A 25,897-nucleotide genomic window follows, 5' to 3' on the forward strand; every position below is an offset into this window, starting at 1 on the left:
CAACGTTATTATCATCCTATGAGGTAGGGATGTGGTTCAACTGGTTTACATTGTAGCTACCACGAGGGACAACCTGATTCCCCTGTGTCTACCACAGTGCTTAGAACAGCGCTCTGCACATAGTAAGCGCTTAACAAACACCAACGTGATTATTATTATCATTAGCTACCCCAGCACAACGTTTGCCATATAGTAAGCGCTTAAAAAATACCAGTCTCATTACTATTATCATCATTCTCATTGACTTCTAAAGAAAACAGAATAAGCAGCGTGGACTAGTGGATGGAGAACGGGTCCGGGAATCCGAGGACCTGAGTTCTGATCCCAGCTCCGCCACTTCGTTGCGTGACCGTGGGTAGATCACTTCCCTTCTCTGTGCCTCATTTACCTCATCTGTAAAATGGGGATTAACACTGTGAGCCCCATGTGGGACAAGGACAGCGCCCAACCCGATCAGCCTGAATCGACCCCAGAGCTTAGTACGGTGCCTGGGACGCAGTAAGCCCTTAACAGATCTCGTTAAAAAATTCAACAGAACGGTAAAATCTCACCGGCTGCACGTCTCGCCCCCTTGCAGAAAGTGACCTTGAAGATGTCTATTGTTTAAGAAAGCTGCCCCCGGAAAGCAAGGAGCACAGAACCAGAATGCATTATTATTACTGTTACTACTGTCATTGTTAATGATAATAACAACCATAGGATCCGTTAAGTGTTTACTATGCACCAAGCACCGTACTGCGTGTTGGGGTAGATGCATGATTATCAGGTTAGACACGGTCCCTGTCCCACCCGGGGCTGACAGGGAGGGAGGACCGATACCGAATCCCCCTTTTACCGATGAGGAGACCGCGGCCCGTGACTTGCACGGAGACTTGCCCGAAGACACGTAGCGGGCAAACGACGGAGCCGGGCTCAGAATCCAGGTCCCCTCGACTCCCAGGCCCGCGGGGAGTGCCGGAGACGCGGCGACGGGGAAAGAAGAAGGTCCCTGTCGTAGCAGCTTCAAAGCCAGTGTGTACATAGCAACGTCATGCAGGCTGACAGACGCATCCACGCTCCCTGCTTAATTCAACGGGTACAAGCAACGATCCTTGAGTACAGCTCCCTGGCTCTTGGAAAGCGGGTTCTATAATTAGTCACGAAGATGAGTTGCTTAGACTCTATTGTCTGGGCTAAGAAGCCCCGTATTAAAACCTAGACTAACAATAAACGCATTATACCGATTTCCTCCGCACACACCCTCACCCCCACCGGCCTAGCTGTAATTAGTTTAGGTGTCTGTCTCCCCTATTAGACTGCAAGCTCCTCAGAGGGAGAGATAACAGTAAGAACGGCGGTGGCCGGGAAGCACTCGCTACGTGTCAAGCACCGCGCTGAGCCGAGGGGTAGATAGCAGATCGTCGGGTCCCGCGTGGGGTTCACGGTCCGAGGAAGAGGGAGAACGGGCGACGAGTCCTCATTTTACGGACGAGGGAACCGAGGCACAGAGAAATGAAGTGACTTGGGGGAGCGGCACGCCGTAGGGGAGAGAGCACGGGCCTGGGAGTCAGAAGGTCAGGGGTTCTAATATCGACTCTGCCACTGGTTTCCTGTGTGACCTCGGGCAGATCGCTTCACTTCTCTGGGCCTCGGTTACCTCATCTGGAAAGTGGGGATGGAGACGGTGAGCCCCATGTGGGGCGGGGACTGCGTCCAGCCCATTTTGCTTGCATTCACCCCAGCGCTTAGTACGGTGCCTGGCACATAGTAAGCGCTTAACAAATACCATAATTAGTATTACTATTACCTGCCCAAGATCACACAGCAGGCAAATGGCGGAGCCGGGATTACAACCCACATCCTCTGACTCCCAGGTTTATGCTCTTGCCACTGCGCCGCATTGGCTCTCAAGGATAGTAGTCGTTTACTGAGAGCCCAGTGGGCACGGTGTATCGTACTAGGCGCTTGGGAAGTACAAAGCAAGCGATACATCCCCTGCCCACCAGGACTTGACACTCTGACCGAGGAGACGGACGGAAGATCACGCAAAAATACCTCAAAAGCCTACCAGATCTTCTAGCACTATTCTAAGTAAGCAAAGGTTGGCAAAAACAAAGTCCCGATTCCTAGCAGGCTCAAGTTTTTTCCATTTCCTCTGGTCTCTCTTCATAATCAGACCACGCAAGGCTTCTTCACTTCCTGACGTCACTGACCTCAGAGACGCTCGGAGTTACTTGGGCTCTGATGTGCCCATCACCGTACTGTGCACTGGCAGATCTATCATTGAAATGGGACAGGATCCCTGCCCTTAATCATAATCATAATTATGGTATTTGTTCAGCGCTCACTATGTGCCCGGCATTGTTCTAAGCACTGGGGTAAATACAAGGTAATCGGGCTGTCCCACATGGGGCTCACAGCCTTAATCCCCATTTTACAGATGAGGTAACTGAGGCGCAGAGAAGTTAAGTGGCTCGCCAAGGTCACACAGCAGGTGAGTGGCGGAGCCGGAATCAGAACCCAAGTCCTCTGACCCTCAAGCCCGGGCTCTTTCCATGAAGCCACACTCTTTCCCAAAGGAATTTATAATCTAGTGGGGGAAGACAGGCAGCTACAAAGTATATAGAATTAAAAAGCATGGGTTGTTCATTCATTCAATAGTATTTATTGAGCGCTTACTATGTGCGGAGCACTGTACTAAGCGCTTGGAATGAACAAGTCGGCAACAGATAGAGACGGTCCCTGCCGTTTGACGGGCGCACGGTCTGATCGGGGTTGTAAAGCAAGGAATGACGGATAAAAATACCTGAACCATTCGGGCGACTAAAAATATACACATTGGGACGGTCGTCGGAATGACATAACTTGGGAAGGAGGAAATTAATGGTGGAATGCTTCCTGGAGGAGGTGGGTTTTCAGAAAGGCTTGGAAGCCGGGGGGGGAATTCTGCAGCAGAGGGAAGGACATGAGCTGGAACCAGAGGTGAGAGGGTGAGGGCGGGTGGGGAGAAAGGGAGATGGTCTTGGGGGAACCAAAGGTCGGGAGTTGGTAAATAGCAGGTGGCGATCTTAGTCATAAAAGAGGCTTCGGCCAACTGTAGAAATAAAGGTATCTAAAGAGCTCTTGCTTGGTGCTGTCCCGAGCGCTTTGCTTTCCTATCACATCCCTGGCTCCGCCAGGTCAAAGCCAGCCTTTCGGTCTGCGGAGAAGAGCGATTCGCTTCCCTGAAAGAGCGGCTTGGCGGCCAGACGCCGAGAGAGCGAAAAATCCTGACCACTTCAGCTGGCTTTTCTGTACATTATCTCCCCGAGCGCTTCGCGTATAAATGCCGTCATCGGCCCCGGCTGCTATAGCAACGGGAATATTTAGGAAGTGATTTAACGGGGAGATCGTCGCTCACTCGGGGCCTCTCGGAGGAAGAGTTATCTGGAGAAATGACAGCGGGTCGCTTAGGTTTGAAATTGTAGAACAAGTCGTCCACTTGCATTTCTGAAATCCCCTCGTGGGATGATTTGCAAGGTCGGTCAGACACCTGCCCGGTGCAGTCCGTCGGTCGGTCAGTCGTACTTATTGAGCGCTTACTGTGTGTAGGCCACTGTACTAAGCGCTTGGGAGAGGACAGTGCAACAGTGGAACAGACACTCTCCCTCCCCGCAACGGCCCTTCTTTCACGTGCCAATTTAGGGCTTCTTGGCCTTGTTCTGGGGGAGGTCTCGGTCAAACTCTCCCAAGTGCTTAGTGCAGGGGTGAGGGCCGGGGTTACCGTGGCCGGGTGTGAAAGGTCGCCCCCGCCACTATTGAATAATAATAATGGTATTTCTTAAGCGCTCACAATGTGTCAAGCACCGTCCTGAGCGCTGGAGTGGGTACGGGATAATCACGTTGGACCCGATCCCTGTCCCCCGTGGGGCTCACCATCTTAATCCCCATTTTAAAGATGAGGGATGAGGCCCAGAGAAGTGAAGTGACCTGTCCGAGGTCACCCGGTAGACAAGTGGGAGAGCCGGGACTAGAACCCAAGTCCTTCCGACTTCCAGGCCCGGGCTCTCTCCACCAGGCCACGCTGCTTCCCACCCGTGTCACGCCCCCCCCCCTCAAAAAATCAAAGCACCTCCATTCCTCTCCGTACCCCCGAGGCTCCGAGGCCGCTGCCCCTCCGGGAAAGAGAGAGGGGGCCCGGGAGGGACGTCCGGGGGCCGGGTGCACATCTTTCCTCCAGGGCTGACCGAGGACCATTCACTCATTCAGTCGTTATTTATGGAGCGCTACTGTGTGCAGAGCCCGGACTGGTTCGTGGGGGATGTGACGCCACGTCGGGTCGTAGTTCAACCCCTCTTCTACTAGGGAGTGATCGATTTGGTAGACCACCCAGATAACCGAACAAACGCCTCTCGTGCCTTGTGGAGGCCCCCAGGCGGGTTGTGATTGGTAGCGGAAGGAAGACCAAGTAGGGATGAGCGATTGGATGGAGGAGGGCAGGTCACCAGCGGGAGGACGGTTAAAAGGGGACCCGGAGGGACGCGAGAAGGACCAGCTCAGAGAAGCAAAGGTCAGAGGGTGATGGACGCGGAGCTGTCGGTTCGTTTCACGCCAGAGGACCGGGGGAAGCTGCCGGAGGTTCTTGGCCGGTGGGGAAGAGGACGGTAGAGACGTTTCAGGACGATACGCCTGACGGACTGGAGAGGGAGAAGCCTGAGGTGGGACTGATTTTAGAAATCTCTTTGCGCGAAGGCTCGAGACTTTCCCAATGGCAGAGCGAAGATTTTTCTTTAAAAAGTCACGGTCCTAAGCAAGATTCAGAAGAACGTAAAGGCATCAGCAGCGATGAGTCACTTCTTCGGAGTAGGTAAACACTGGAGCGCATTCAACTACGACGGTAGTTTCTTACACACGCTCGTTCTCTGTTCCCTTACGATGGATTTTTTTTTAAAAGTCCACATCCACAATTCCATCTTCATGGATTTGGCACACGTTGAGGGGGGTTGGCTATCGGCGGGGAGGGGATCTCTGCGGAAACGAGAGCTCCCCCCTTGTGGATTCACCAAAGGCCGAAGGGCATGAGCAACCTTGGTTGAAAGGAGTTGTGTCTCTGGAGAGGGAACCCGGTCCCAGCCGACTTCAGAGCTCACGGTTTCCGTCCGGGGGGAATTATCAGCGGAGGGTAGGGATGTGTTTTGGAAAAAAGAGGAAAGCATTTAAAACCCACCGCACCAAGAGCGGGAAGTAATGCCAACAATAATAATACAAATAATAATACGTATTAAGTGCTTCCTAGGTGTCTAGCACCGTGTTAAGAGAAGCGGCGTGGCTTACTGGATAGAACACGGGTCCGGGTGTCAGAAGGACCTGGCTTCTAATCGCGGCTCCGCCGCAAGTCTGCCGGGTGACCTTGAGCGAGTCACTTTTCTTTCCAGGATGCGGCAGAGTAGAGCAGGGTTTAATTGAGAAATTGTCTCATCTGTAAAATGGGGATAGGATCGTGAGCCCCACGTGGGACAGGGACCGTGTGCAACCCGATCAACTTGCATCTACCCCAGCGCTCAGACCGGTGCTTGGCACATAGTAGGTGCTAACAAGTTCCCTAATTATTATTCATAATTAAGGAGTAGGGTTGACTGGGGATATATTCATTTCAGGCACAATTCCTGTCCCTCCTCGGGCCCCCCAGTCTCAGATTTAGGAAGAGCATTATTCATCCCCATTTTACACCTGAGGAAACCGAGGCACAGAGAGGTTCACCCATGGTATTTATTGAGAGCTTTCTTCATCCACGGTATTCATTGAGAGCTTACAGTGTGCAAAGCACTGTCCTGAGCGCTTGGGCGGTTAAGTGACTTACCCAAGGTCACACAGCGGGCCAGTGGCTGGAATTAGAACCCTGGTCTCCTGACTCCCATTACCATGCTCCTTTCGCCACTGCTCTGCCGCTTGGCCGCTGTGCGACCTTGGGCAAGTCATTTCGCTTCTCTGGGCATACGTGACCTCGTCTGTAAAACGAGCGAGCCCCGTGTGAGACGTGGACCGTGTCCAGCCTTCTATCTACCCCAGGACTTAGTACAGTGCCTGGCTCGTAGTAAACACTTAAAAAAAAAACCACCCCTAGAGCTCTCACAGCAAGTTAACCAGCCACTGGGAAATAGTGAGCTCTGCAGGAATCCAAATGGGCGAATGAATCATTTCTCAATTAAACCCTGCTCTACTCTGCCACATCCTGGAGAGGGAAAAGGAACCACAAGCCAGGTGTCTGGTCGTAAATCAGCAGAGCTTCCGTGGCTCTGCATTCTTCAAATGCATGTTTATTGCCTCCTTAAGAAAGGAAAGAAAGGAAAAGCAATAAATCTTCAGAGGGAGGAAGGGTAGGGGGAGGAAACCTCCCTTGAAATCTGCAGCACCGGATGCTAAGCCCAACACTGATTTGGATTGAAAGACCGGTTGCCGATTGATAAGTTAAACGTCAGAGAAGCAGCGCGTCCTAGCGGGGAGAGCCCGGACCTGGGAGTCAGAGGACCTGGGTTCGAATCCCACCTCGGCCATTTGCCTGCCGTGCCACCTTGGCCAAATTACTTCACTTAACCTGTACCTCGGTCACCCGCATTTCTACAACGGGGGTTAGGCCTAACGAGCCCGAGGGGGGACACTGAATGTGTCCGATCAGATCATCTTGTATCTACCTCGGGATTTAGTCCAGTGCCTGGCAGACAGTAAGCACTTAATAACTACCATCGACAAACAGACCTCTCCCAGTCGCCGCTGAACTGCAGGGAAGCAGGAAATGTCTTGGCAAAGAGCAAACTGGGTCCTGAAATCTGCATCGTGGTGGGGCAACGAGGGAAGATCAGTGAATCCATTTCTGTAGGGGATTCTCCTTTCTCCCCAAAAGAAATGATTTGGGATCTTTTTTTTACGGTATCCGTTAAGCACTTACTGTGTGCCAGGCACCGTACTAAGGCCCGGGGTAGACGCAGGATAATCAGGTTGGACGCGACGCAGCCCCTGTCTCACACAGGCCTCGCAGTCTTCATGCCCGTTTTACCGGTGAGGTAACTGAGGCCCAGAGAAGTGAAGTGACTCGTCCAAGGTCACACAACAGGTAAGCGGCAGAGACGGGATTAGAACGCAGCTCCTCTGACTCCCAGGGGCGTGCTCTTCCCAGCCGACCACGCCGCCTCCCTCGGACGTATAGTCTATCTCATCCCAAAAGGGGAAAAGCCAAGCCTAAAGCGCAGCAATCCACCCAGAAATGACTCAATTTACAAAACTCTCTCTCCCAATACCTTGCCCTTGAAAACGCGGCACCTTAAAGCTCCACGGATTTTTCAATTTGCTCGGGGCGCCAAGACCGTTCCGTGTCATCATCAGAGAAGAAATACAGTTGAGAAGGTAGTATCCGCTCTAGCTAGATGCTTTTCAACCAGCGGTCGTTGCGTGTTGCTGAGGAGGGGCTTTTTTTCCTAACATATATGTAGATGCCAAATAAAGCAAACATTTACTTCGGCAATCGTTATTAAATTGTGACGCATTATGAGTCATTAACACCGAGAATGTGAGGGAACTGGATTCCTCCAGCCTGATGAACCAAACCATCGACAATAACATCCACTGAGCTATTCATTTACCGCCCATTATTTATTCCAATTTCTCAGCTAATGAGTGAAATTAAACCCAATAGAATAAAAACAGATCCATTAATGATCAGACCCTGCCGTTCAGCAAGGATCAGACAGCGCCCTCCGGGAGTGGATTTGCTTTTGCCCGGGGCCGAGGCAGTTCTTCCAAGACGCCAAGGGTTTCTGGGGGGGGATAAGCGGCAGTCGGCGGGCTTCCCCGTGACCGAGCTGCCCCTACCCAGAGGGCAGAGGAGACCAGGGGCAGCTCCTTCCCAACTCAACCCATCAATCGATGGTATTTATTGAGCGCCTACTGGGTGCCGAGCTCGTTGAGGGCAGAGAACGTGTCTGTTTATCAGTACAGTGCTCTGCACGCAGTAAGCGCTCAATAAATCCAATCGACTGGCCGACCGACTGTACTGAGCTCTGTCCGAAGGGCCGTTTTCCACCCCAAGGGCCAACTCCGTCATCAGTCTCAATCAGTCAAGCAATGGTATTTATCGAGCGCTTACTCCGTGCAGAGCACTGTACTGAGCGCTTGGGAGAGAACGCTCCAGTAGAATTAGCAGACATACTCCCTGCCTGTAGCAAGCTTTCAGTCAGGAGACCTGACTCTAATCCAGCCCCTGGAAACAATCTTGTAGCCACTGACCCTTTCCCCACCAGCTGGTTGGCGTTATTTTGACCCGTTTCTCCTTGGAATCGTCCCAGGCAGCTCCTGGAAGGCACTAGCAGCTCCCAGCCAAGATCCGGTGTAGTTCCCGGTGTCTTGAGGTCAGGAATCGTGTCTTCTGCCTCCACTGCACTCTCCCAAGTGCTGAGTACAGTGCTCTGCCCACAACCGGCAGCCTGGCCTAGTGGATAGGGCACGGCCCCGGCAGTCCGAAGGACCTGGGTTCTAATCCCGGCCCCGCCGCTTGTCTGCAAGTGGGACTTTGGCCAGGTCGCTTCACTTCTCTGGGCCTCGGCTACGTCATCGGTAAAATGGGGATCAGAACTGGGAGCCCCACGTGGGACAGGGACGGTGTCCAACCTGATCACTTTGTACCCACCCCAGGGCTTAGAACGGTGCCTGGCACATAGTAAGCATTTAACAAATGCCATTTAAAAAACAAAAAGCGTAAAGAAGACCAGCTCCACTTCCACACTGCCCTAAGCTAACGGCCAAAAAAGCGAAGACATTTCCTTCCGAGGGATGAACCCACCGGCAATATCACAAACCATTATTTTATAATTGGGCTGGCCTTCTATTAAAAGGAGTCTCACCGTAACCCTGACATTCAGATGCCTTTTCACCGGTTCTATGAAAATGACAGCGAGGGCTAATTACCTGTGGTTCTGCTCCTCACACATTCTGTCTGGAAATGGCTATTTTTAAAGTACCAAGGCACTAACTGTCCCAACTCTCAGATATTTCCGTACCCATTTAAGGGTATCATATTCCATTACCAACAGCGTCTAAAAATACTCACCGCTCTCTATCATTCCGAATAACCTCGAATGCTATCCGGAGGCAATAAAACCTTAGATGATTGGAAAAAAAATATAATAATGGCACCTACTAAGTGCTAACTACGTGCTGGGGTAGATGTGAGATAATCAGGTTAGCCTCTGTTTTGTTTGTTTTTAAAAAAAAAAAAAATGCTACCTGTTAAATGCTTACTACATGCCAGACAGGGTGCAGGGGTAGCTACAAAATAATCAGGTCAGACACCATCCTTGTCCCACACGGGGCTCACGGTCTCAGTCACCATCTTACAGATGAGATAATAGGCACAGAGAAGGGAAGCGACTTGCCCAGGGTCACACAGCAGACAGATGGCGGAGCCGGGATTGGAACACGAGTCCTTCCGGCTCCCCGGACCCGACTCTATCCACTAGGCCGCCCCGCTTCTCCGTCTCGACCCAAGGTTCACACACTAAGAGGGAGGGAGAGCGGGTAGCTTATCCCCAGTTGACAGACGAAGGAATCGAAGCACAAAGAGATCTAATGAGTTGCCCGAGGTCACAGAGTAGGCTGGGTTTAGAATCTGCCCCCCGCCCCAAAAAAAATCTGCCGAGGCTCTTTGCACCAGGCCATCGATTTCTTCACCTTTCACCAGACGGCAACGGTTAGAGGTGAGGTGGAGAAAGAGAGGAGCATAATAACCGCGGCGCTCAAGCGCTTACTGTGCTCCAAGCACGATGCTAAGCGGTTGATAGGCTGTAAGGGGATGGGACACAGTCCCTGCCCTACGACCCAGGTATCCTTATCTAAATCCCACAGGAGAGGGGGACCAACCGGTAATAGGGAAGAAGGAGTTCACCTCCCCAGGAGTTTCCGGCCGAAGTTAATCATCCCCCAGTACCCATCGCCAGACCGGTCTTTGCAAAGCGAGCCATCCGCTTCTGGTAGGTGGAAATGTCAGGATTCATTTTCTTTGCCTACCGAAACCCGCCAGCCTCAGAGAACTCTATCGGGGATGGACCTACCACCCGAGGACCCCCATCCAAGCCACTAGATCGCCCCTCATCGGAGTGGAAGCTCCCCGTGTGCCGCGGCTGCGTCACTTGAACTTCCCGAGCCCTAAGTTGAGGGCCCTGCGCCTCGGAGCTGTCGAAGAAACGCTCTTGCTAGACGGAAACGATCACGATGGACCTCCGTGGGATCCCGGGGGAAAGCATCCCTAGCCTAGAAGCTTACCCTGAATGTCTGGGTGGCAGAAAATATTAGACCCGGGTGTCTGCCGGGGAGACAAGGAACACATCCAACAGTCAGTGGGTCAGTCGACTGTATTTCTGGGCGCTTACCGTACGCTGAGCACTGTACTAGGCGCTTGGGGGAGTACGACAGAACAGTGAACGGACGCATTCCCTGCCCACAACGAGCTCAGGGTTTAGAGGGGAAGGCAGACAGTCCAACAAAATCAAAGCCCGAATTTATCTGTCCTCTCAGATATGTTCATTCATTCAACCGTATGTATTGAGCCCTTACTGTGGGCAGAGCACTGCACTAAGCGCTTGGAAAGTACAACGCGTTCTCAATCAGTCGATCGGTAGTCTTCACTAAGGATCTACTGGGTGCAGAGTGCCGTATTAAATGCTCGGAAGGCACGATCATCAATCAGCAGATGGATTGAGCACGTCCGTTTTCTTTTACGGTACTTGTCTAGCGCTTACTATGCGCCAGACACTGTACGAAGACACGAAATAACCAGGTTGGACACAGTCTCTGTCCCACATGGGGCCCACGGGCCTAATCTCCCATTTCACAGTCATTACTAATTTATTATCAGCAATTCCTTATATCGGAACCCGAGGTACTCTGGGCAGAGCATTGGATTTAGGCCTCGGGAGAGTCCAACAGAGAGAGTTGATCCCTGCCTGCCCTCAAAGCGTTTCCAATCTAGTGGGAGAGAGAGAGAGAGAGGTCCTAAAAGAATTTACAGAGAGGAGGAAGAAAAAGAAGTTGGATTCCATCCTGGTGCAAAGTCCTGTTTTTCCAACAGTTAGGGGTGAATATTTTTTTAGGCTGAGAGTTTCCTTTTGGGAGTGAAAAGACGCAGGATGGTGGGTCCTGGCTTGGAAGCTCATTCTCTCTTAGTCTTCACCCTTCCCGCCACAGATCCCCGTTCCTGAAGCGTAAGAACGTTTGCTCCTGAAGAAACAGGATTCCCGCAATAGACAAACGCATCGGGAGATTCGATCCAAGGTGCCCCGTCTCATGGACGCCCACACGGACTCACGAGGCTTCCGTCGAACATTAACCAGACGGTCCGTCTTATTTTATGCTACCTACGACCTAATATTTCCTTTAAAACCGTGATGCGTATATTTTGAGTATTTTTCCACAACAACCCGACAGGCGCCGGAGAAAATGCCAAACCAAATCCGAGTGAACGTTAGCTGAGCTGAAATGAAATGGTCCCTGCTAAATATTCAATGAGCAAATGTTGTCTAAAAGTAAATTCTCCATTTCATTAACCCTCTACAATGAACGAACAGCAGAGATTAAAATAGGCTGTGGGTCCCGGTCCGTGATGAACAAACACAATAAACATCATTATGAGCATAATTATAATCTTTGAAAGAATAGATTATTATCGTGATGTCTCATAGTTCACCCCTTTCTATCACTGTGAAATTACCCCAGTAGTAATCTGAACTTGTACAAATTACCTAGTCAAATCATTCAACAAAGTGAATTCCAAACTAGGAATCTCCTAAGGTCCAATTATTCCAAACAATCCAACTCTAAAACGAAAAATGAAATTCCGACAGCCAGGCCGAATTTAATTTTTAGAAGTCGGTTTCCACACACGATGCATGCGTAAGAAAGTAAATCCACGTTAAACACCTTTCTACCCTGAAAGGGCTGCTGGATGCGCTCTGTTTAATTCTAAAGATATTTCGATCCTTAATCTTCCCCCTGACAGAAAAATCTCAGAATACACAAAATTTTCTATCTCTGTAACTTCAAGGCTAATAGGCGCTCTAGAAAAACAGTGCCCACGGATGATCAAACTCACCAACCTTTGGGAACAGGCTGACTGTCACCTCGGATAAATCGATGGAATTTAGCAGCAGTTAAAAAGAAAAATCCATTAGCTATCGGCGTGCGTCTCCACACACGGTAAGAACAAATGTTAGGTACCAGGGGACCGGAGGAGGAGCAACAGAACACAACAAAATCCTTGCAGGATCACCCACCTGTCAGCTTTCCCAACTTTCCCAAGCAGGAATCGGAGCGGCCTGTCCGCAAGTCACAATCCCCCCTTCTTTTCGGGAGGTGACGAGATGGTCGCAAGCCCCGTTTCTCCCACTGCTTGTTCCCTTCCTCGAGCGTACGGTCCATTTTAGAGACACAACCGGCTTCGATGACTTAAATTTTTTTTTAACTCACTCAACACACTTCTGAACTTCACTGGCCATGCCGTTAGCAAGAGAGATTTCCTTCTTTGCTTCGGCTCGCTGATTCATTAATGAAATTAAATTAATTAAAAAACTCCAAACAATGCGGAAACGCAGAAATAAATATCTGGTAAAAATTAAGGGAGGAACGTACTCCTTTATCCTTAATAACTAACTACGTCATTTGTTCAGTGCTTCCCCGGTCCTGAGCCCCGGGTTAGATACGAGCTGACTAAATCGAACGCACTCTCCGTCCTACACGGGGTTCACGATCTATCTTATCCCCATTTTCAGTTGGGGATAAGAAGATCGAGGCCCACGGACGTCAAGCGACTCGCCCAAGGTCACACAGCAGGCTGGTGGCAGAGCTGAAACTAGAACCCGGGTCTCCGGATTTCTAGTCCTCCATGCGTTCCACTAGGCCGCGCTGCCTCCTGTTAGTAAAATTACCTCCTGTTAGTAAAATGACTAGTGAAAGAAAAGGAAAGCCAGTCGAGCATCGCTTCGATACGCCGTGTCATCACCAATAAATACGTCTTCGTTAGCAGTCATCCGTTAACGATATCGTCGTTCCGTAATCGGCGAGGCTGCCCGATCTACTTGTAGGGGAATCTCCGGATCACGGATCTCTATCCAAAGATACGCACGGCAGCTCAGAGTTAACCAACCCAGTGGGAAGGATGAGGAGCACCGAAACCGAGCTCACGCGCAACCGGGCTCACGCACAACCACCAAAACGGAGCCACCGGTATCTCTCCTCACAGCGTTTCGCCCTAACGTTTAAACGAAGACCGAGGGATTCACATTCGACCTCACCGCCACAACGCTGCAGCCTGGTTTCTGGTCTCTCGGGAGCCCCGGATCGTGGCGGATACAGGTAAAAACGCCGCTGTGCGGTCACTCCACGGAAAAGGCGAGAAATGAATCAAACGGCGCTAAGCGGACCGAGGAAGGCGAGACCGTTAACCCCCATCGTCGAGGAATTAGTACGGAACTGGGAGTCGGAAGACCCGGCTCTTCCTCCGGGCCCCTCCCGCTTGCCTCCTTCGTGTCCTCGGGCCGATCGCTTAACTTTGGTGCCTCAGTTTCCTCACCTGTAAAATCCCCTCCCTCCCTCCCTCTTTCACCGCGAGCCCCGTGCAGGAGCGGGACCGTGTCCGGTCTGATCATCCACCCCAGTTCCTGGTGCAGTACGTGACACGCGGCAACCACTACAAGGTAACCACTTTGGGGACGACACGGGCTTAACCGATGATGACGTCGGTATCTGTTAAGCGCTCCCGACGCGCAGGGCGCCGTTCTAAGCGCCGGGGGGAGATCCAGGGGAATCAGGTCGTCCCACGTGAGGCTCACGGCTAATCCCCGTTTTCCGGATGAGGTAACCGAGGCCCAGAGACGTGAAGTGACTCGCCCACGGTCCCCCAGCTGACAAGCGGCAGGGCCGGGAGTCGAACCCGCGACCTCCGACTCCCAAGCCCGGGCTCCTTCCACTGAGCCACGCCGCTTCCCCGACGAAAACCTTGCAGTCGAACCGGGGGATAAACAGCAGCCGATCGGACTGTGTCTTTTTCATCCCGTGGGTAGAGAGAGTTGCGAAAGCCAAATATGCCTCCTTACAACCTACGCGAACGGTGACCACCCGGGGGATCTTACCTGCCACTCAGCGACGCGGGGTGGAGTCGTCGTTCTCTAGACCTCCGACAGCCGAGGGCATCGGCCTACCGGCTAGAGAACCGAGGCACCTCCTAGATAGCACCGGCAAGCAGCGTGGCTCAGTGGAAGGAGCCCGGGCCTGGGAGTCGGAGGTCGTGGGTTCTAATCCCGGCCCCGCCCCTCGTCAGCCGTGCGACTCTGGCCGAGTCACTTCACTTCTCCGGGCCTCAGTCCCCTCATCTGTCAAACGGGGATGAAGCCCGTGAGCCCCACGTGGGGCAACCTGATGACCTGTATCTCCCCAGCGCTTAGAACGGCGCTCGGCACCTAGTAAGCGCTTAACAACAAATACCAACGTCGTCGACGGTGGAAGCAGAGACGGCGGCACGTGTCGGGCGCCCATTCTGGGCAGCGCGCTATACTAGATGCTCTTCCCAGCTCACCCAAGAGCTTGGACCCCGAAGGGAGAGTCGAACAAACGAGCAAATGCACAACCGAGTCGAAATAAGGAACTAGAGCAGTCACGTGTACCCGAGTGCCCCGGGGGCGGGGGGGGGGGGGGGGGGGTAAGTGAACCTCTAAGCGATCGATCCCCTCCCCTCTCCCAAGAGAAGAGGAAGACCCTTACCTTTCTGTAGACCAGCATATTGGGGGACTCGTCAGCCACCCCATTGCTGCTCTGCCCATAGTTATTCCCCTGAGCCATGTCCTCCACCGGATCGGATCCGCTCTTCAACGCCGGAACGATCCGGTAGCCCCTGCGAGAGGAGGGAGAGGGGGCTCAGTGGGACATTTCGGTGTGAGAGTCATTAGCGGGGCAGATCGTCAATAGACTTCCTTCTCCTCCTTCTCTGGAGTATTTCTCGGGCGCCCGCCGGGTGCCGGGCCCTCTACTAAGCGCCGGGGTAGAGACAAGCCGATCAGACGGGACGCCGTCCACGTCCCCCGGGCGGTCCGCAGGTCCAACCCCCGTTTTTACAGATGAAGCGACCGAGGCCCAGGTCACCCAGCGGACCCGCGGCAAGAGGCGGGATTCGAAACCAGGCCCCGCTGGCTGGTCCGGGCCCGGGTCCTATCTATCTCGTAGGCCACGCCGCTTCTCTCTTCGTTTTCTCGGGAGCCTCTGCCCCTCGGCTCCAGAGACGAAGCCCGGAGAACTCGAGAAGAGGAGGGGAGGGGACGCCGGGGAGGGGAAAGGGAAGAGAGGAGGGCGAAAGACCGAGAGTCGACCGTCCTCCGGGATCGACTCTCAAGACCGAGAGTCGACCGTCCTCCGGGATCGACTCTCATCCGCGAGACCTCCGGGTTCGGCCCGCCGCCACCCGAACCGAGGCTCGAGCCCCCATCGTCCGAATCCGCTCCGCCCGCCTCATCGCTTCCGCCGAGGAACCGTCCGCAGGGAAGAGCCCCGTCTCCCACTCCACCCTAAAGACGCGACCCTCCCATCCAACCTCTCCCCACCCCCCCCGCCCCCCGGTTCCCGATCCCGGCAGAAACGGCGGCCCGCGAAGTGACGATCTTCCCGGCTCCGAAACCCGCAGGCTTCCCCGGGCCAGGAGGAGGCCCCGGCCTCCTCGGCGACCCCGGGCGCGGCGGAAACGCGGCCCGTCCCCACCCTCTGCCGCTCGGCCGTACTTGGAGGGCCGTCGTGCTCTGCCCTCTCAGCGGCCAACGCTCGAGCCCGTTCCAGTTGGGAGGGTCGGGGGTCGGGGGTCAGGGGTCACAGACGGGGCGGCCCTCTCCTCCATCCACCCGGGAGGTTCTCCGCAGCGGCCTTTCCCGCCCACTCGGGAGCGGAGGAGGAGGGAGGGAGGGAGGAGGAGGAGGAGGAGGAGGAGGAGGAGGAATAACAATAATAATGATAATAGCATCTGTTAAGCCCTTACTATGTGCAAAGCACCGGTCCAAGCGCCCGGGGGGATACGAGGTGATCGGGTCGTTCCACGTGGGGTTCACAGGCTAAGAAGCGAGGGAGGAGGAGGAAGGAGAGGTGGAGGAGGAGGAGGAGGGAAAGGGAGAAGAAGTGAAGGGAGGAGAAGGAAGAGGCGGAGGAAGAGGGGAAAGAAGAAGAGGTGAAGGAAGAAGGAGGAGGAGGAAGAGGTGGGAAAGGGAGGAGAAGTGAAGGGAGGAGGAGGAAGAGGCGGAGGAAGGGGGAAAGAAGAAGAAGAGGTGAAGGAAGAAGGAGGAGGAAGAGGCGGGGGGGAAGGAAGAGAAGGTGAGGGAGGAAGAGGCGGAGGAGGGAGAGAGAGAGGTGGAAGAAGAAGAGGTGAGGGAGGAGGAGGAGGAGGAGGAGGAGGTGGAGGAAGAAGAGGTGGGGGAAGGAGGAAGAGGTGAGGGGGGGAAGAGGAGGAGGAAGAGGTGGAGGAGGAGGGAAGGAAGAAGAGGTGGAAGAGGAGGGAAGGAAGTAAAGACCAGGGGGGAGGAGGAAGAAGAGGCGGAGGCAGAAGGGAGAGAAGAAGAGATGAGGAAGAGGAGGAGGGCGGAGAAGAAGAGACGGAGGGGGTGAAGGGGAAGGAAAAAGAGGCGAGGGAGGAAGAGGAGGAGGAGGAGGAGGAGGAGGAAGAGGAGCAGAAAGTGGGGAAGGGAGAAGGGAAGGGGAAGGAGAAGGCGGAGGAGAAGGTGGAGAAGGGAGAGGAGAAGGGCAGGAGGGGAGGGAGGGGAGGGAGGGAAGGGGCAGGATCCACCCGAGGAGCCCCAGACGTGCGGGGCGGGGCGGGGCGGGGCGGGCACCGCCGAGGGGGGCCGGGGCAGGGGCAGGGGGCGCGGAGGGAAGGGGAGGGAAGGGGAGGGAAGGGGAGGGAAGGGAGGGGAGGGGAGGGAAGGGGAGGGAAGGGGAGGGAAGGGGAGGGAAGGGGAGGGAAGGGGAGGGAGGGGAGGGGCTCTGCGCCGATGACCCCCAGCCCGGCCGGGCCGGACGGAGCCCGGGCAGGACGGACGAGGCCGGGGCCGGGCCGGGGCGGGCGGGCACCTTCAGCACCGCGGCCAGCGGAGGAGGTGGACGACGACGACGACGAGGACGACGACGAGGACGACGACGAGGAGGAGGAGGAGGAGGAGGAGGAGGAGGAGGACGGGGGGGGGGTCCGCGGGGCGCGCGCCGTCCGGGCCGGTCCTTGCCCCCCGCCCCCCGCGGTGGCTCCGCTCACCTGCTCGGCCGAGGCTCGGGCTCGGGCTCCGGCTCCGGCTCCGGCTCCGGCCGGAGGGGAGAAGGCCGGCCGAAGCAAGCGAGGAAGGGAAGGGAGAGAGGGAGGGAGGGAGGGAGAGAGGGAGGGAGGAAGGGCTCAGCGGGGCGCGGGCGGGGGAGCGAGGTCGGGGCGCCGCATCCCCCCGCCCCCGGCCCCCGCGGGCCCTGCCGCCGCCGCCGCCGCCGCCGCCGCCGCCGCCCGCCCCGCTCCCCCCGGGGGCTGCTCCCCAGCGGGACCCCGCGGGACCCGGCGTCCGTCCGCAAGAGGGGAGGCGCGGGCAGGAGGGGAGGGAGGCGCGGGCAGGAGGGGAGGGAGGCGCGGGCAGGAGGGGAGGGAGGCGCGGGCAGGAGGAGGAGCGCGCCGCCGCGCCCGGCCCGGGAGGGGCGGGGGGAAGGGGACCGGACGCGGGGTAGACCAACGCCCCCCGCCCTCCCCTCACCCTCCTCCTCCTCCTCCTCCTCCTCATCCCGATGATCATCACCCTCCTCCTCCTCCTCCTCCTCCTCCTCCTCCTCCTCATCCCGATGATCATCACCCTCCTCCTCCTCCTCATTCCGATAATACTGATCACCCTCCTCCTCCTCCTCCTCCTCCTCCTCCTCCTCCTCATCTCGATGATCATCACCCTCCTCCTCCTCCTCCTCCTCATTCCGATAATACTAATCACCCTCCTCCTCCTCCTCATCCCGATGATCATCACCCTCCTCCTCCTCCTCAGCCCGATAATAATAATCACCATCCCCATCCTCCTCCTCCTCCTTCTCCTCATCCCGATGATAATAATCACCATCCTCCTCCTCCTCCTCCTCCTCATTCCGATAATAATAATAATAATAATCACCATCCCCATCCTCATCCCGATAATAATCACCGTCCTCATCCTCATCCCCGTATTAATCGCCGTCATCCTCCTCCTCCCCCTCCTCACCCCGATGATGACCACCGTCATCGACCTCGTCGTCATCGGAATGATGGCGTCCGTTAAGCGCTCGCTCTGTGCGGAGCCCCGTTCGTCCTCGTCGTCGTCATCGCGATAGTGATCGTCAGCGTCGTCGTCGTCGGAATGGTGATGTTCGTTAAGCGCTCGCTCTGTGCGAAGCACTGTTGGTCGTTATCGTCGCCGTAGTGATGACGGCGGTCGTCGCGGTGTTTCTTAAACGCTTCCTTCGGGCCGGGCACCGTTCGTCGTCGTCGTCCCGACGGTGACGATGACCGTCGCCCTTATCGTCGAGGTGTTTCTTGAGCCCTTAGTCGGTGCGAAGCACTGTTGGTCGTTATCGTCGCCGTAGTGATGACGGCGGTCGTCGCGGTGTTTCTTAAACGCTTCCTTCGGGCCGGGCACCGTTCGTCGTCGTCGTCGTCCCGACGGTGACGATGACCGTCGCCCTTATCGTCGAGGTGTTTCTTGAGCCCTTAGTCGGTGCGAAGCACTGTTGGTCGTTATCGTCGCCGTAGTGATGACGGCGGTCGTCGCGGTGTTTCTTGAACGCTTCCTTCGGGCCGGGCACCGTTCGTCGTCGTCGTCGTCCCGACGGTGACGATGACCGTCGCCCTTATCGTCGAGGTGTTTCTTGAGCCCTTAGTCGGTGCGAAGCACTGTTGGTCGTTATCGTCGCCGTAGTGATGACGGCGGTCGTCGCGGTGTTTCTTAAACGCTTCCTTCGGGCCGGGCACCGTTCGTCGTCGTCGTCGTCCCGACGGTGACGATGACCGTCGCCCTTATCGTCGAGGTGTTTCTTGAGCCCTTAGTCGGTGCGAAGCACTGTTGGTCGTTATCGTCGCCGTAGTGATGACGGGCGGTCGTCGCGGTGTTTCTTGAACGCTTCCTTCGGGCCGGGCACGTTCGTCGTCGTCGTCGTGATGCTCCTTAAGCCCTAACTCTGTGCCAAGCGCCGCTCTGAGCGCCGCGCAGATCATCGTCTTCGTCGTCACCGTGGTGGTCGCTAAGCGCTGACTGTGTGCCGGGCACTGTCCTAAGCGCTGGGATACACGTAATAATGGCCATCCTTTCCCAAGCGCTCAGTACAGCGCCCCCGCTATAGAAGCGCTCACTGAACGCCCTCCATCGATGGATTACGGATGGACGCGGGGAGGGGGGTCTGATTTGAGCTGGCAGCGCTTTAACCTTCTTCGTCGATCAACTGATCCCTCTGCCATGCGTGGCTCAGTGGAAAGAGCCCGGGCTTCGGAGGCGGGGGTCTTGAGTTCGAATGCCGGCCCCGCCACGCGTCAGCCGGGTGACTGCGGGCGAGTCGCTTCGCTTCTCTGTGCCTCAGTTCCCTCATCTGGAAAATGGGGATGAAGATTGCGAGCCCCACGTGGGACGACCTGATTTCCCCCGTGTCTACCCCAGCGCTTAGAACGGTGCTCGGCACATGGGGAGCGCTTAACGGATACCAACATTATTAGAGAAGCAGCGTGGCGCGGTGGAAAGAGCCCGGGCTTGGGAGTCAGAGTTCATGGGTCCGAATCCCGGCTCCGCCGCTTGCCAGCTGGGTGACTTTGGGCAGGTCGCTTCACTTCTCTGGGCCTCAGTGACCTCATCTGTAAAATGGGGATGAAAACCGTGAGCCCCACGTGGGACGACCTGATCACCTTGTATCCCCCAGCGCTTAGAACGGTGCTCGGCACATAGTAAGCGCTTAACAAATACCAGCGTTAGTAGTGTTGTTATTATTATTATTATTATTACCATGGATCGATCGATTGGCTGTAAAAGCTGAACCCTGATGATGATGATAATAATTGTGGTATTTGTTAAGCGCTTACTATGGTGCAGAGCGCTGATGCTAAGGGTCGGGTGGATTCATTCGGTGGTATTTACTGAGCGCCGACCGGGTCCGCCTTGATCTTGTATCCCCCCCCCGCCCCCCGACCCAGCACTCGGCACAGTGCTTGGTGCGTGCAAAGTGCTTACCTGAGAAGGAACGTGGCCTAGCGCATAGAGCTCGGGCCTGGGCTTCAGAAGGAACCTGGCTTCTCCTTCCGGCTCTGCCGCCTGCCTGCTGCGTGACCTTGGGCAGGTCGTTTCCCTGCTCCGGGCCTCAGTGACCTCATCCGTAAAACGGGGATGAAGACTGTGGGCCCCACGTGGGGCAACCCGATCACCTCGTATCTACCCCAACGCTTAGACCGGTGCTCGGCATCTAGTAAGCGCTTGAGGGAGACACCGAGATTATTCATTATTATTATTATTATTTATCTGCCACGCTGTCACTGTCAAACCGGGTGGAGAACGAGGGGTGAAAACGCGGCGACGCCCCGCGTCGACTGGGTGCTCGCGGCACCTGTTCACACCTCGTTCCCCCTCCCGGGGCGGGGGTGGGGGGGGCGGGGGGGTATTTAAGGATTTAATTTTTCAGAGATCACGGTCTTCGCCCCCGCTGAGCCCCTACTTAAAAATCTCCAAAAGATCCTTTTTCTCCCTCCTGTCGTCTGAAGCGAAAGAATCGAGTTAGATGTGACTTCTTGCTGTCGACTCCCTGGCCCCGACGCTTCCGTTGGGGGCGAAACCGCGATCGACCCAACATCCAGTTCCACAGTGTGACGGTGACATTTTTTGCACCATCCCTTGTTAATGAAAACTTCATCCTAATGGCATTTGCGAAGTGCTTGCCACGCGCCGAGCACTGGCCTAAGCACTGAGCGCTTAGTACAGTGCTCTGCACCCGGTGAGGGCTTAGTAAATATACGATCGGATGAATCCAAGATAGGTTGGCCCTGACCCGCATGGGGCTCGCAATCGAAGCGCGAGGGACGACAGGCATCGAATCCCCATTTTACAGGTCAGGTGATTGAGGCACAGAGAGGTTGAACGACGGGTTACAAATCGCACGGGGTGGCAGAACCGGGATTAGAACCCAGGTCCTCTGACTTCCCAGGCCGGGGCTCTGTCCGCCAGGCCACGATGCCTCCCGAAGTTTGGTACTCTAGCGGTGACCGGCGTCCAACCCCAAATGCCTAAAAGGCAACCGTTTCTTCCCAAACCGTATCCCGATCTCTTCGTCTACCAAGATGTAATAATGATGCTAGTAATGTTGGTGTTTGTTAAGCGCTTACTATGTGCAGAGCGCTGTTGTAAGCGCTGGGGGAGATACAGGATCATCAGGTTGTCCCACGTGGGGCTCACAGCTTTCAACCCCCTTTTGCAGATGAGGTCACTGAGGCCCAGAGAAGTGAAGTGACTTGCCCACGGTCCCACAGCTGACGCGTGGCAGAGCCGGGATTCGAACCCATGACTTCTGACCCCCAAGCCCGAGCTCTTTCCCCTGAGCCACGCTGCTTCTCCGGCACCATATTCCAGCAAGCTCCCGGGATTGATCGGATGGTGTCTGGTTCTCTTCAGCGTACAAGACAGACTGGGTAGTGGAATCCAGCCGTAGCATTTACTGAGCACCTACTGTGGGCAGAGCACTGTGCCCAGCCCCTCGGAAAGTACGATAGAGTCGGGACGCTCAAAGCCCAGCGGAAGAGGCAAAAATGAAACCCACGCTAAAGGCGGAACAAAGTGGAAACCAAGAAAGGGGAGTCTAAACCGGTGGCTCGGGCCTCAGGGGACCCGGGTTCTAATCCCGGCTCCGCCGCTTGCCTAATGTGTGACCTTGGACGAGTCACTCAACTTCTCTTCGTTTCGGCTTCCTCGACTGCCAGATGGGGGTTCGATACCTCTTCTTCCTCCCACTTAGACCGTGAGTCCCAAGGGGGACGGGGACCGATTGACTTGTATCGACCCCAGGGCTGAGAAGAGTGTTTGACACGTAGTAAGTGCCCAACAGATACTATCAAAGAAAAAGAAAAGCGGGAAGGAAAAATCGGCGAGCGGATGACCCTTCACGTGGGAAATGGAAAGCTTCTGTGGTGTTGGATGAAAAATTTCTCCCTTCAAGGTTTGCCCTTAGGGGACGATATCCGTCCTCCTAGTGGGATTGTCTGCGAGAGAAATCAAGAATAAAAGGTCGGGGCTTGTGCCTCGGTGACGGCTGGGTTAGGGTTTAGCACCTCTCCGTGACACGATGACACATGACTAGAATCGCTTCGATTCGTGAAAACAGAAGAAAAATCCATTTTTGCAGTCCTTCAACGTCGCTGAGTGGAAAGTAAACTTGCAATCCCCCAGGGGCCAAACGTCTTGCTTGGTATGCTGGCAAATGAAGTATCAACCTTCCTCCAGGGCAGAAAATAAAACATATTTTCTTTTATTTTTAAAACACAAGCGTTTAGTTCAGAGCTCTGCACGCAGTAAGCACTCGCTTAATACGACGGAACGATTTTTTTAAAAAACATTTGAATCCGTCGAGGGAACGGATTTCTCCAAACTACTTTCCCATTACCTATCTCATTTTGTCTTCGGACTCTCCCGGTGAGATAGGGATGAGGCGGGTGCTAGCCCCCATTTTACAGATGAGGGAACCGGAGCCCAGCAAGGTTAAGTGACTTGACCGAGGTCACACCGCAGGCCGGGGCCGGGGCCCACATTCTCGGATCCCAATTCCGCGGCCGGTCCGGGGGATCACGCCGGCTCCATTGCTGAATCGCGAGAGAATGCCTCGGTCGGATTTAACCCCGAATGGGAGAAGCCGCGTGGGGTAGTGGATAGCGCAGGGACCTGGGACTCAGAAGGTCCGTGAGTTCTAATCCCGGCCCTGCCCCTTGTGTGCTGTGTGACGTGGGGCAAGTCACTTCATATCTCTGGACCTCAGTTAGCTCCTTTGTAAAATGGAGATTGAGACTGTGACCACCCCCCAACACTTGCCTGTATTCACCCCAGCGCTTAGTGCAGTTAATGATAAGTACTTTATTATTATTATTATTATTATTATCATTCGGGAGGACCCCAAGTCTTTGATCCGGCAGAACCCTTCAACGAGAAACCATCACCAGTCGAGCAGGTTTTCCGGATTATCCGCAAAACCTCCGCGCGGCTGAGAGATTCCAACCGCTAGGGATTTTGCTCCCACTAAATGGCCACACTTCCCATTTTAATTATTGTTGATTTCTTTCTAGCCCACAGATAAGTCTCTCCGGGCCCATCTAATTCTAATCCTCGTGCCAGTCAGTGGAGCTGCTGTTCTGTAGGAGGAGGAGCCGCAAAATTCCGCATTATTTTCATGGTGAGGAAAATAGACAGACAGGCTGGATAAATGTGAGGGACTTAGGGGGGACCCCCTAGCAGGACGTAATAGGTGGAAATGGGTCTGCCGGAAGAACTGGGACTGATTGCTCACCGCGGGGTGAGAGGAGAAGAATGTCCAGATTGACCTCGCTTAAATAAATGCACCCAGGAAGTAAATTTATTGGCACAAAAGAGGCCAGGACTGTCAGAGCGATCCCGCTTTCCGTCCGAAGAACAGAACCAGGACGGGCGGTGCCGAGACGACTCTTCAACCGGGCCGGTTAAGTCTGTTTGGTAATAATAATGTCTATTACGAGCCGGATTTTTCAATCGCGTACTGAGCGCTTTCTCAGACTGTACGCTCCTTTCTTGTGGTATCTGTTAAGCGCTTACTATGGGCCGGGCACTGTTCTGAGCACCGGGGTAGGTACACGGTAAACAGGTTGGACACCGTCCGTGTCCCACGTGGGGCTCACACAGTCTACATCCCCATTTTACAGATGAGGGAACTGAGGCCCAACAAAGTAAAGCGACTCGCCCGAGGACACACGGCTGCCAGACGGAGGGGCCGGGATTAGAACCCAGGTCCTCTCCACTCAAAAGCCCATGCTCCCTCCACTAGGCCACCCTGCTTCTCCAGCCCTGAAGCTCCTCGAGGATTACGTCTCTGGCACTTGTCTGCTCTGGGACCTTGGGCAAGTCACTCCCTTTTCCTGGGCCTCCGTTTCCTCACCTATAAAATCGGGATTGAGGCCGTGAGCCGGGACAGGGACCGTGTCCAACCCCATTATTTTTCATTCACTCCGTCGTATCTATTGAGCGCTCACTCCGTGCGGGGCACTGTATTAAATGCTTGGGAGAGTACGACACAGCAAGAAGCAGACACACTCCCCGCTCACAACAAGCTTACAGTCTAGAGGTGGGGAGGCAGACATCAATACAGAGAGGTAAATTACTGATATGGACGTAAGTGCTGTGGAGCCGGGAGTGGGGAAGAACGAAGGGCGCTTAGTATAGTGCCTTGCGCATAATAAGGGCTTAACGAATACCACGGTCGTTATTATCGGCGTTCCCGGCGAGGCGTGTGAATTTGGACCCGGCGGTGGGCTTTTGTGGCCCGAGAACACAGATCCCCGGGGGACCGCTGAGTCAACTAATAATAATAATAATGTTGGCATTTGTTCAGCGCTTACGATGTGCGGGGCACCGTTCTAAGCGCTGGGGGAGATACAGGGTCAGCAGGTGGTCCCACGTGAGGCTCACAGTTAATCCCCATTTTACAGATGAGGTAACTGAGGCCCAGAGAAGTGAAGTGACTCGCCCACGGTCACACGGCTGACGAGTGGCAGGGCCGGGAGTCGAACTCGTGACCCCTGACTCCGAAGCCCAGGCTCTTCCCACTGAGCCGCGCTGCTTCCCACCGACAGCGTGGTGCGCCACCGGCGTGGTCTACTGGACAGACCCCCGGGCCGGGAGTCAGAAGGTCGTGGGTTCTAATTCCGGCTCTGCCGCCTGTCTGCTGTGCGGCCTTGGGCAAATCGGTTCGCTTCTCTGGGCCTCGGTGACCACATCGGTGGGGATGGAGATTCTGAGCCCCAAGTGGGCCCAGGGACTGTGGCCAACTCCATTCGCCTGTACCCACCCCAACGCTGCTCACTACGGTACACAGTGAGTGCTTAACAGATACCATTATTTTTATTATTTTCTGTATTATCACGACATCCCGTGCGAGGATATTGCCATCTCCTGCCAGCGGGGTCTCATACAGTACCGCTCGGGCATCTGGGAGCCTGAGGAGATTCATCCATCTGCTTCCTCCCTGAAGTGTTTCAGTATTTGTCATTGGCGCTTTTTCTCTTTTTTTTTTCACCCAGAAGGCTATCGCCGGATACAACACGAGTTCTAACAGCCGCTGTGAAGATGACTCAGTAAACACAGTTTGAAATATGTCACCCAGCAGGGGACAAAACTGAATTCTCCTAAGGCCGGTGTGGAGGGGGCGGGGGGGGGGGGGGAAGAGGGAGGGAGGCTACAGTTGAACTGTTTTTAAAATGTGTGCGTCTTCCAAATAAATAAATAACATTTTTTAAAAAGATGTGTGAATGTCAGCCGGCACATTTACCCAGAGGAAGTAAATGGATTTAGGTGAAGATAACTTGGCAAATCATAAAGATGTTACCTTCCACTGATGCTTTCCGGAGGCTAAAAGCCTCAGTAATTCCCCCCACAGCAAGTCCACCCCGTCTCTGAAACGGTTGGGTCTGAATAATTATCGAAGGCCCGTCTTCTCCGAGAGGCCTCCCCTTACTGAACCCTCCTTTCCTCTTCTCCCACTCCTTTCTGTTCCACCTTGACTCGCTCCCTTTATCCGTCCCCCTCGGCACTTACGTCCATAGCTTTAATTGCCTTTATGTTAACGTCTGTCTCCCTCTCCGGACCGTGAACTCCTCGTGGACAGGGAATGTGTCTGT

The 25,897-nt window shown here is 54.8% G+C and overlaps 1 protein-coding gene and 1 long non-coding RNA gene across 10 annotated transcripts in view; one reads left to right on the forward strand and one right to left on the reverse strand.

Moving 5' to 3' along the window:
- RGS7 (regulator of G protein signaling 7) overlaps positions 1-18,345 on the reverse strand; it is a 137,624-nt gene extending 119,279 nt beyond the window's left edge. For 3 of the 9 annotated variants that reach the window (XM_039914841.1, XM_039914842.1, XM_039914839.1), the window contains exons 1-2: positions 18,243-18,344; positions 14,758-14,887 (exon numbers count right to left, since the gene is read on the reverse strand). In XM_039914841.1, the coding sequence (XP_039770775.1) occupies positions 14,758-14,835 (78 nt within the window). In that variant the 5' untranslated portion in view covers positions 14,836-14,887; positions 18,243-18,344. Of the gene's footprint in view, positions 1-14,757; positions 14,888-16,015; positions 16,035-17,275; positions 17,314-18,242 lie in introns of those variants that run through there. The other 6 variants (XM_039914838.1, XM_029046977.2, XM_039914840.1 and 3 more) reach the window with 5 other exon arrangements.
- Positions 18,346-22,035: 3,690 nt separating this feature from the next.
- On the forward strand, positions 22,036-25,421 carry LOC103171297. Its single transcript, XR_486718.3, has 3 exons — positions 22,036-22,449; positions 23,318-23,424; positions 25,301-25,421. It is a non-coding gene; the product is annotated as an uncharacterized LOC103171297 (long non-coding RNA).
- Positions 25,422-25,897: the final 476 nt, after the last annotated feature.

Source organism: Ornithorhynchus anatinus, chromosome 19, assembly GCF_004115215.2.
Source record: "Ornithorhynchus anatinus isolate Pmale09 chromosome 19, mOrnAna1.pri.v4, whole genome shotgun sequence".
NCBI classification, from domain to species: domain Eukaryota; kingdom Metazoa; phylum Chordata; class Mammalia; order Monotremata; family Ornithorhynchidae; genus Ornithorhynchus; species Ornithorhynchus anatinus.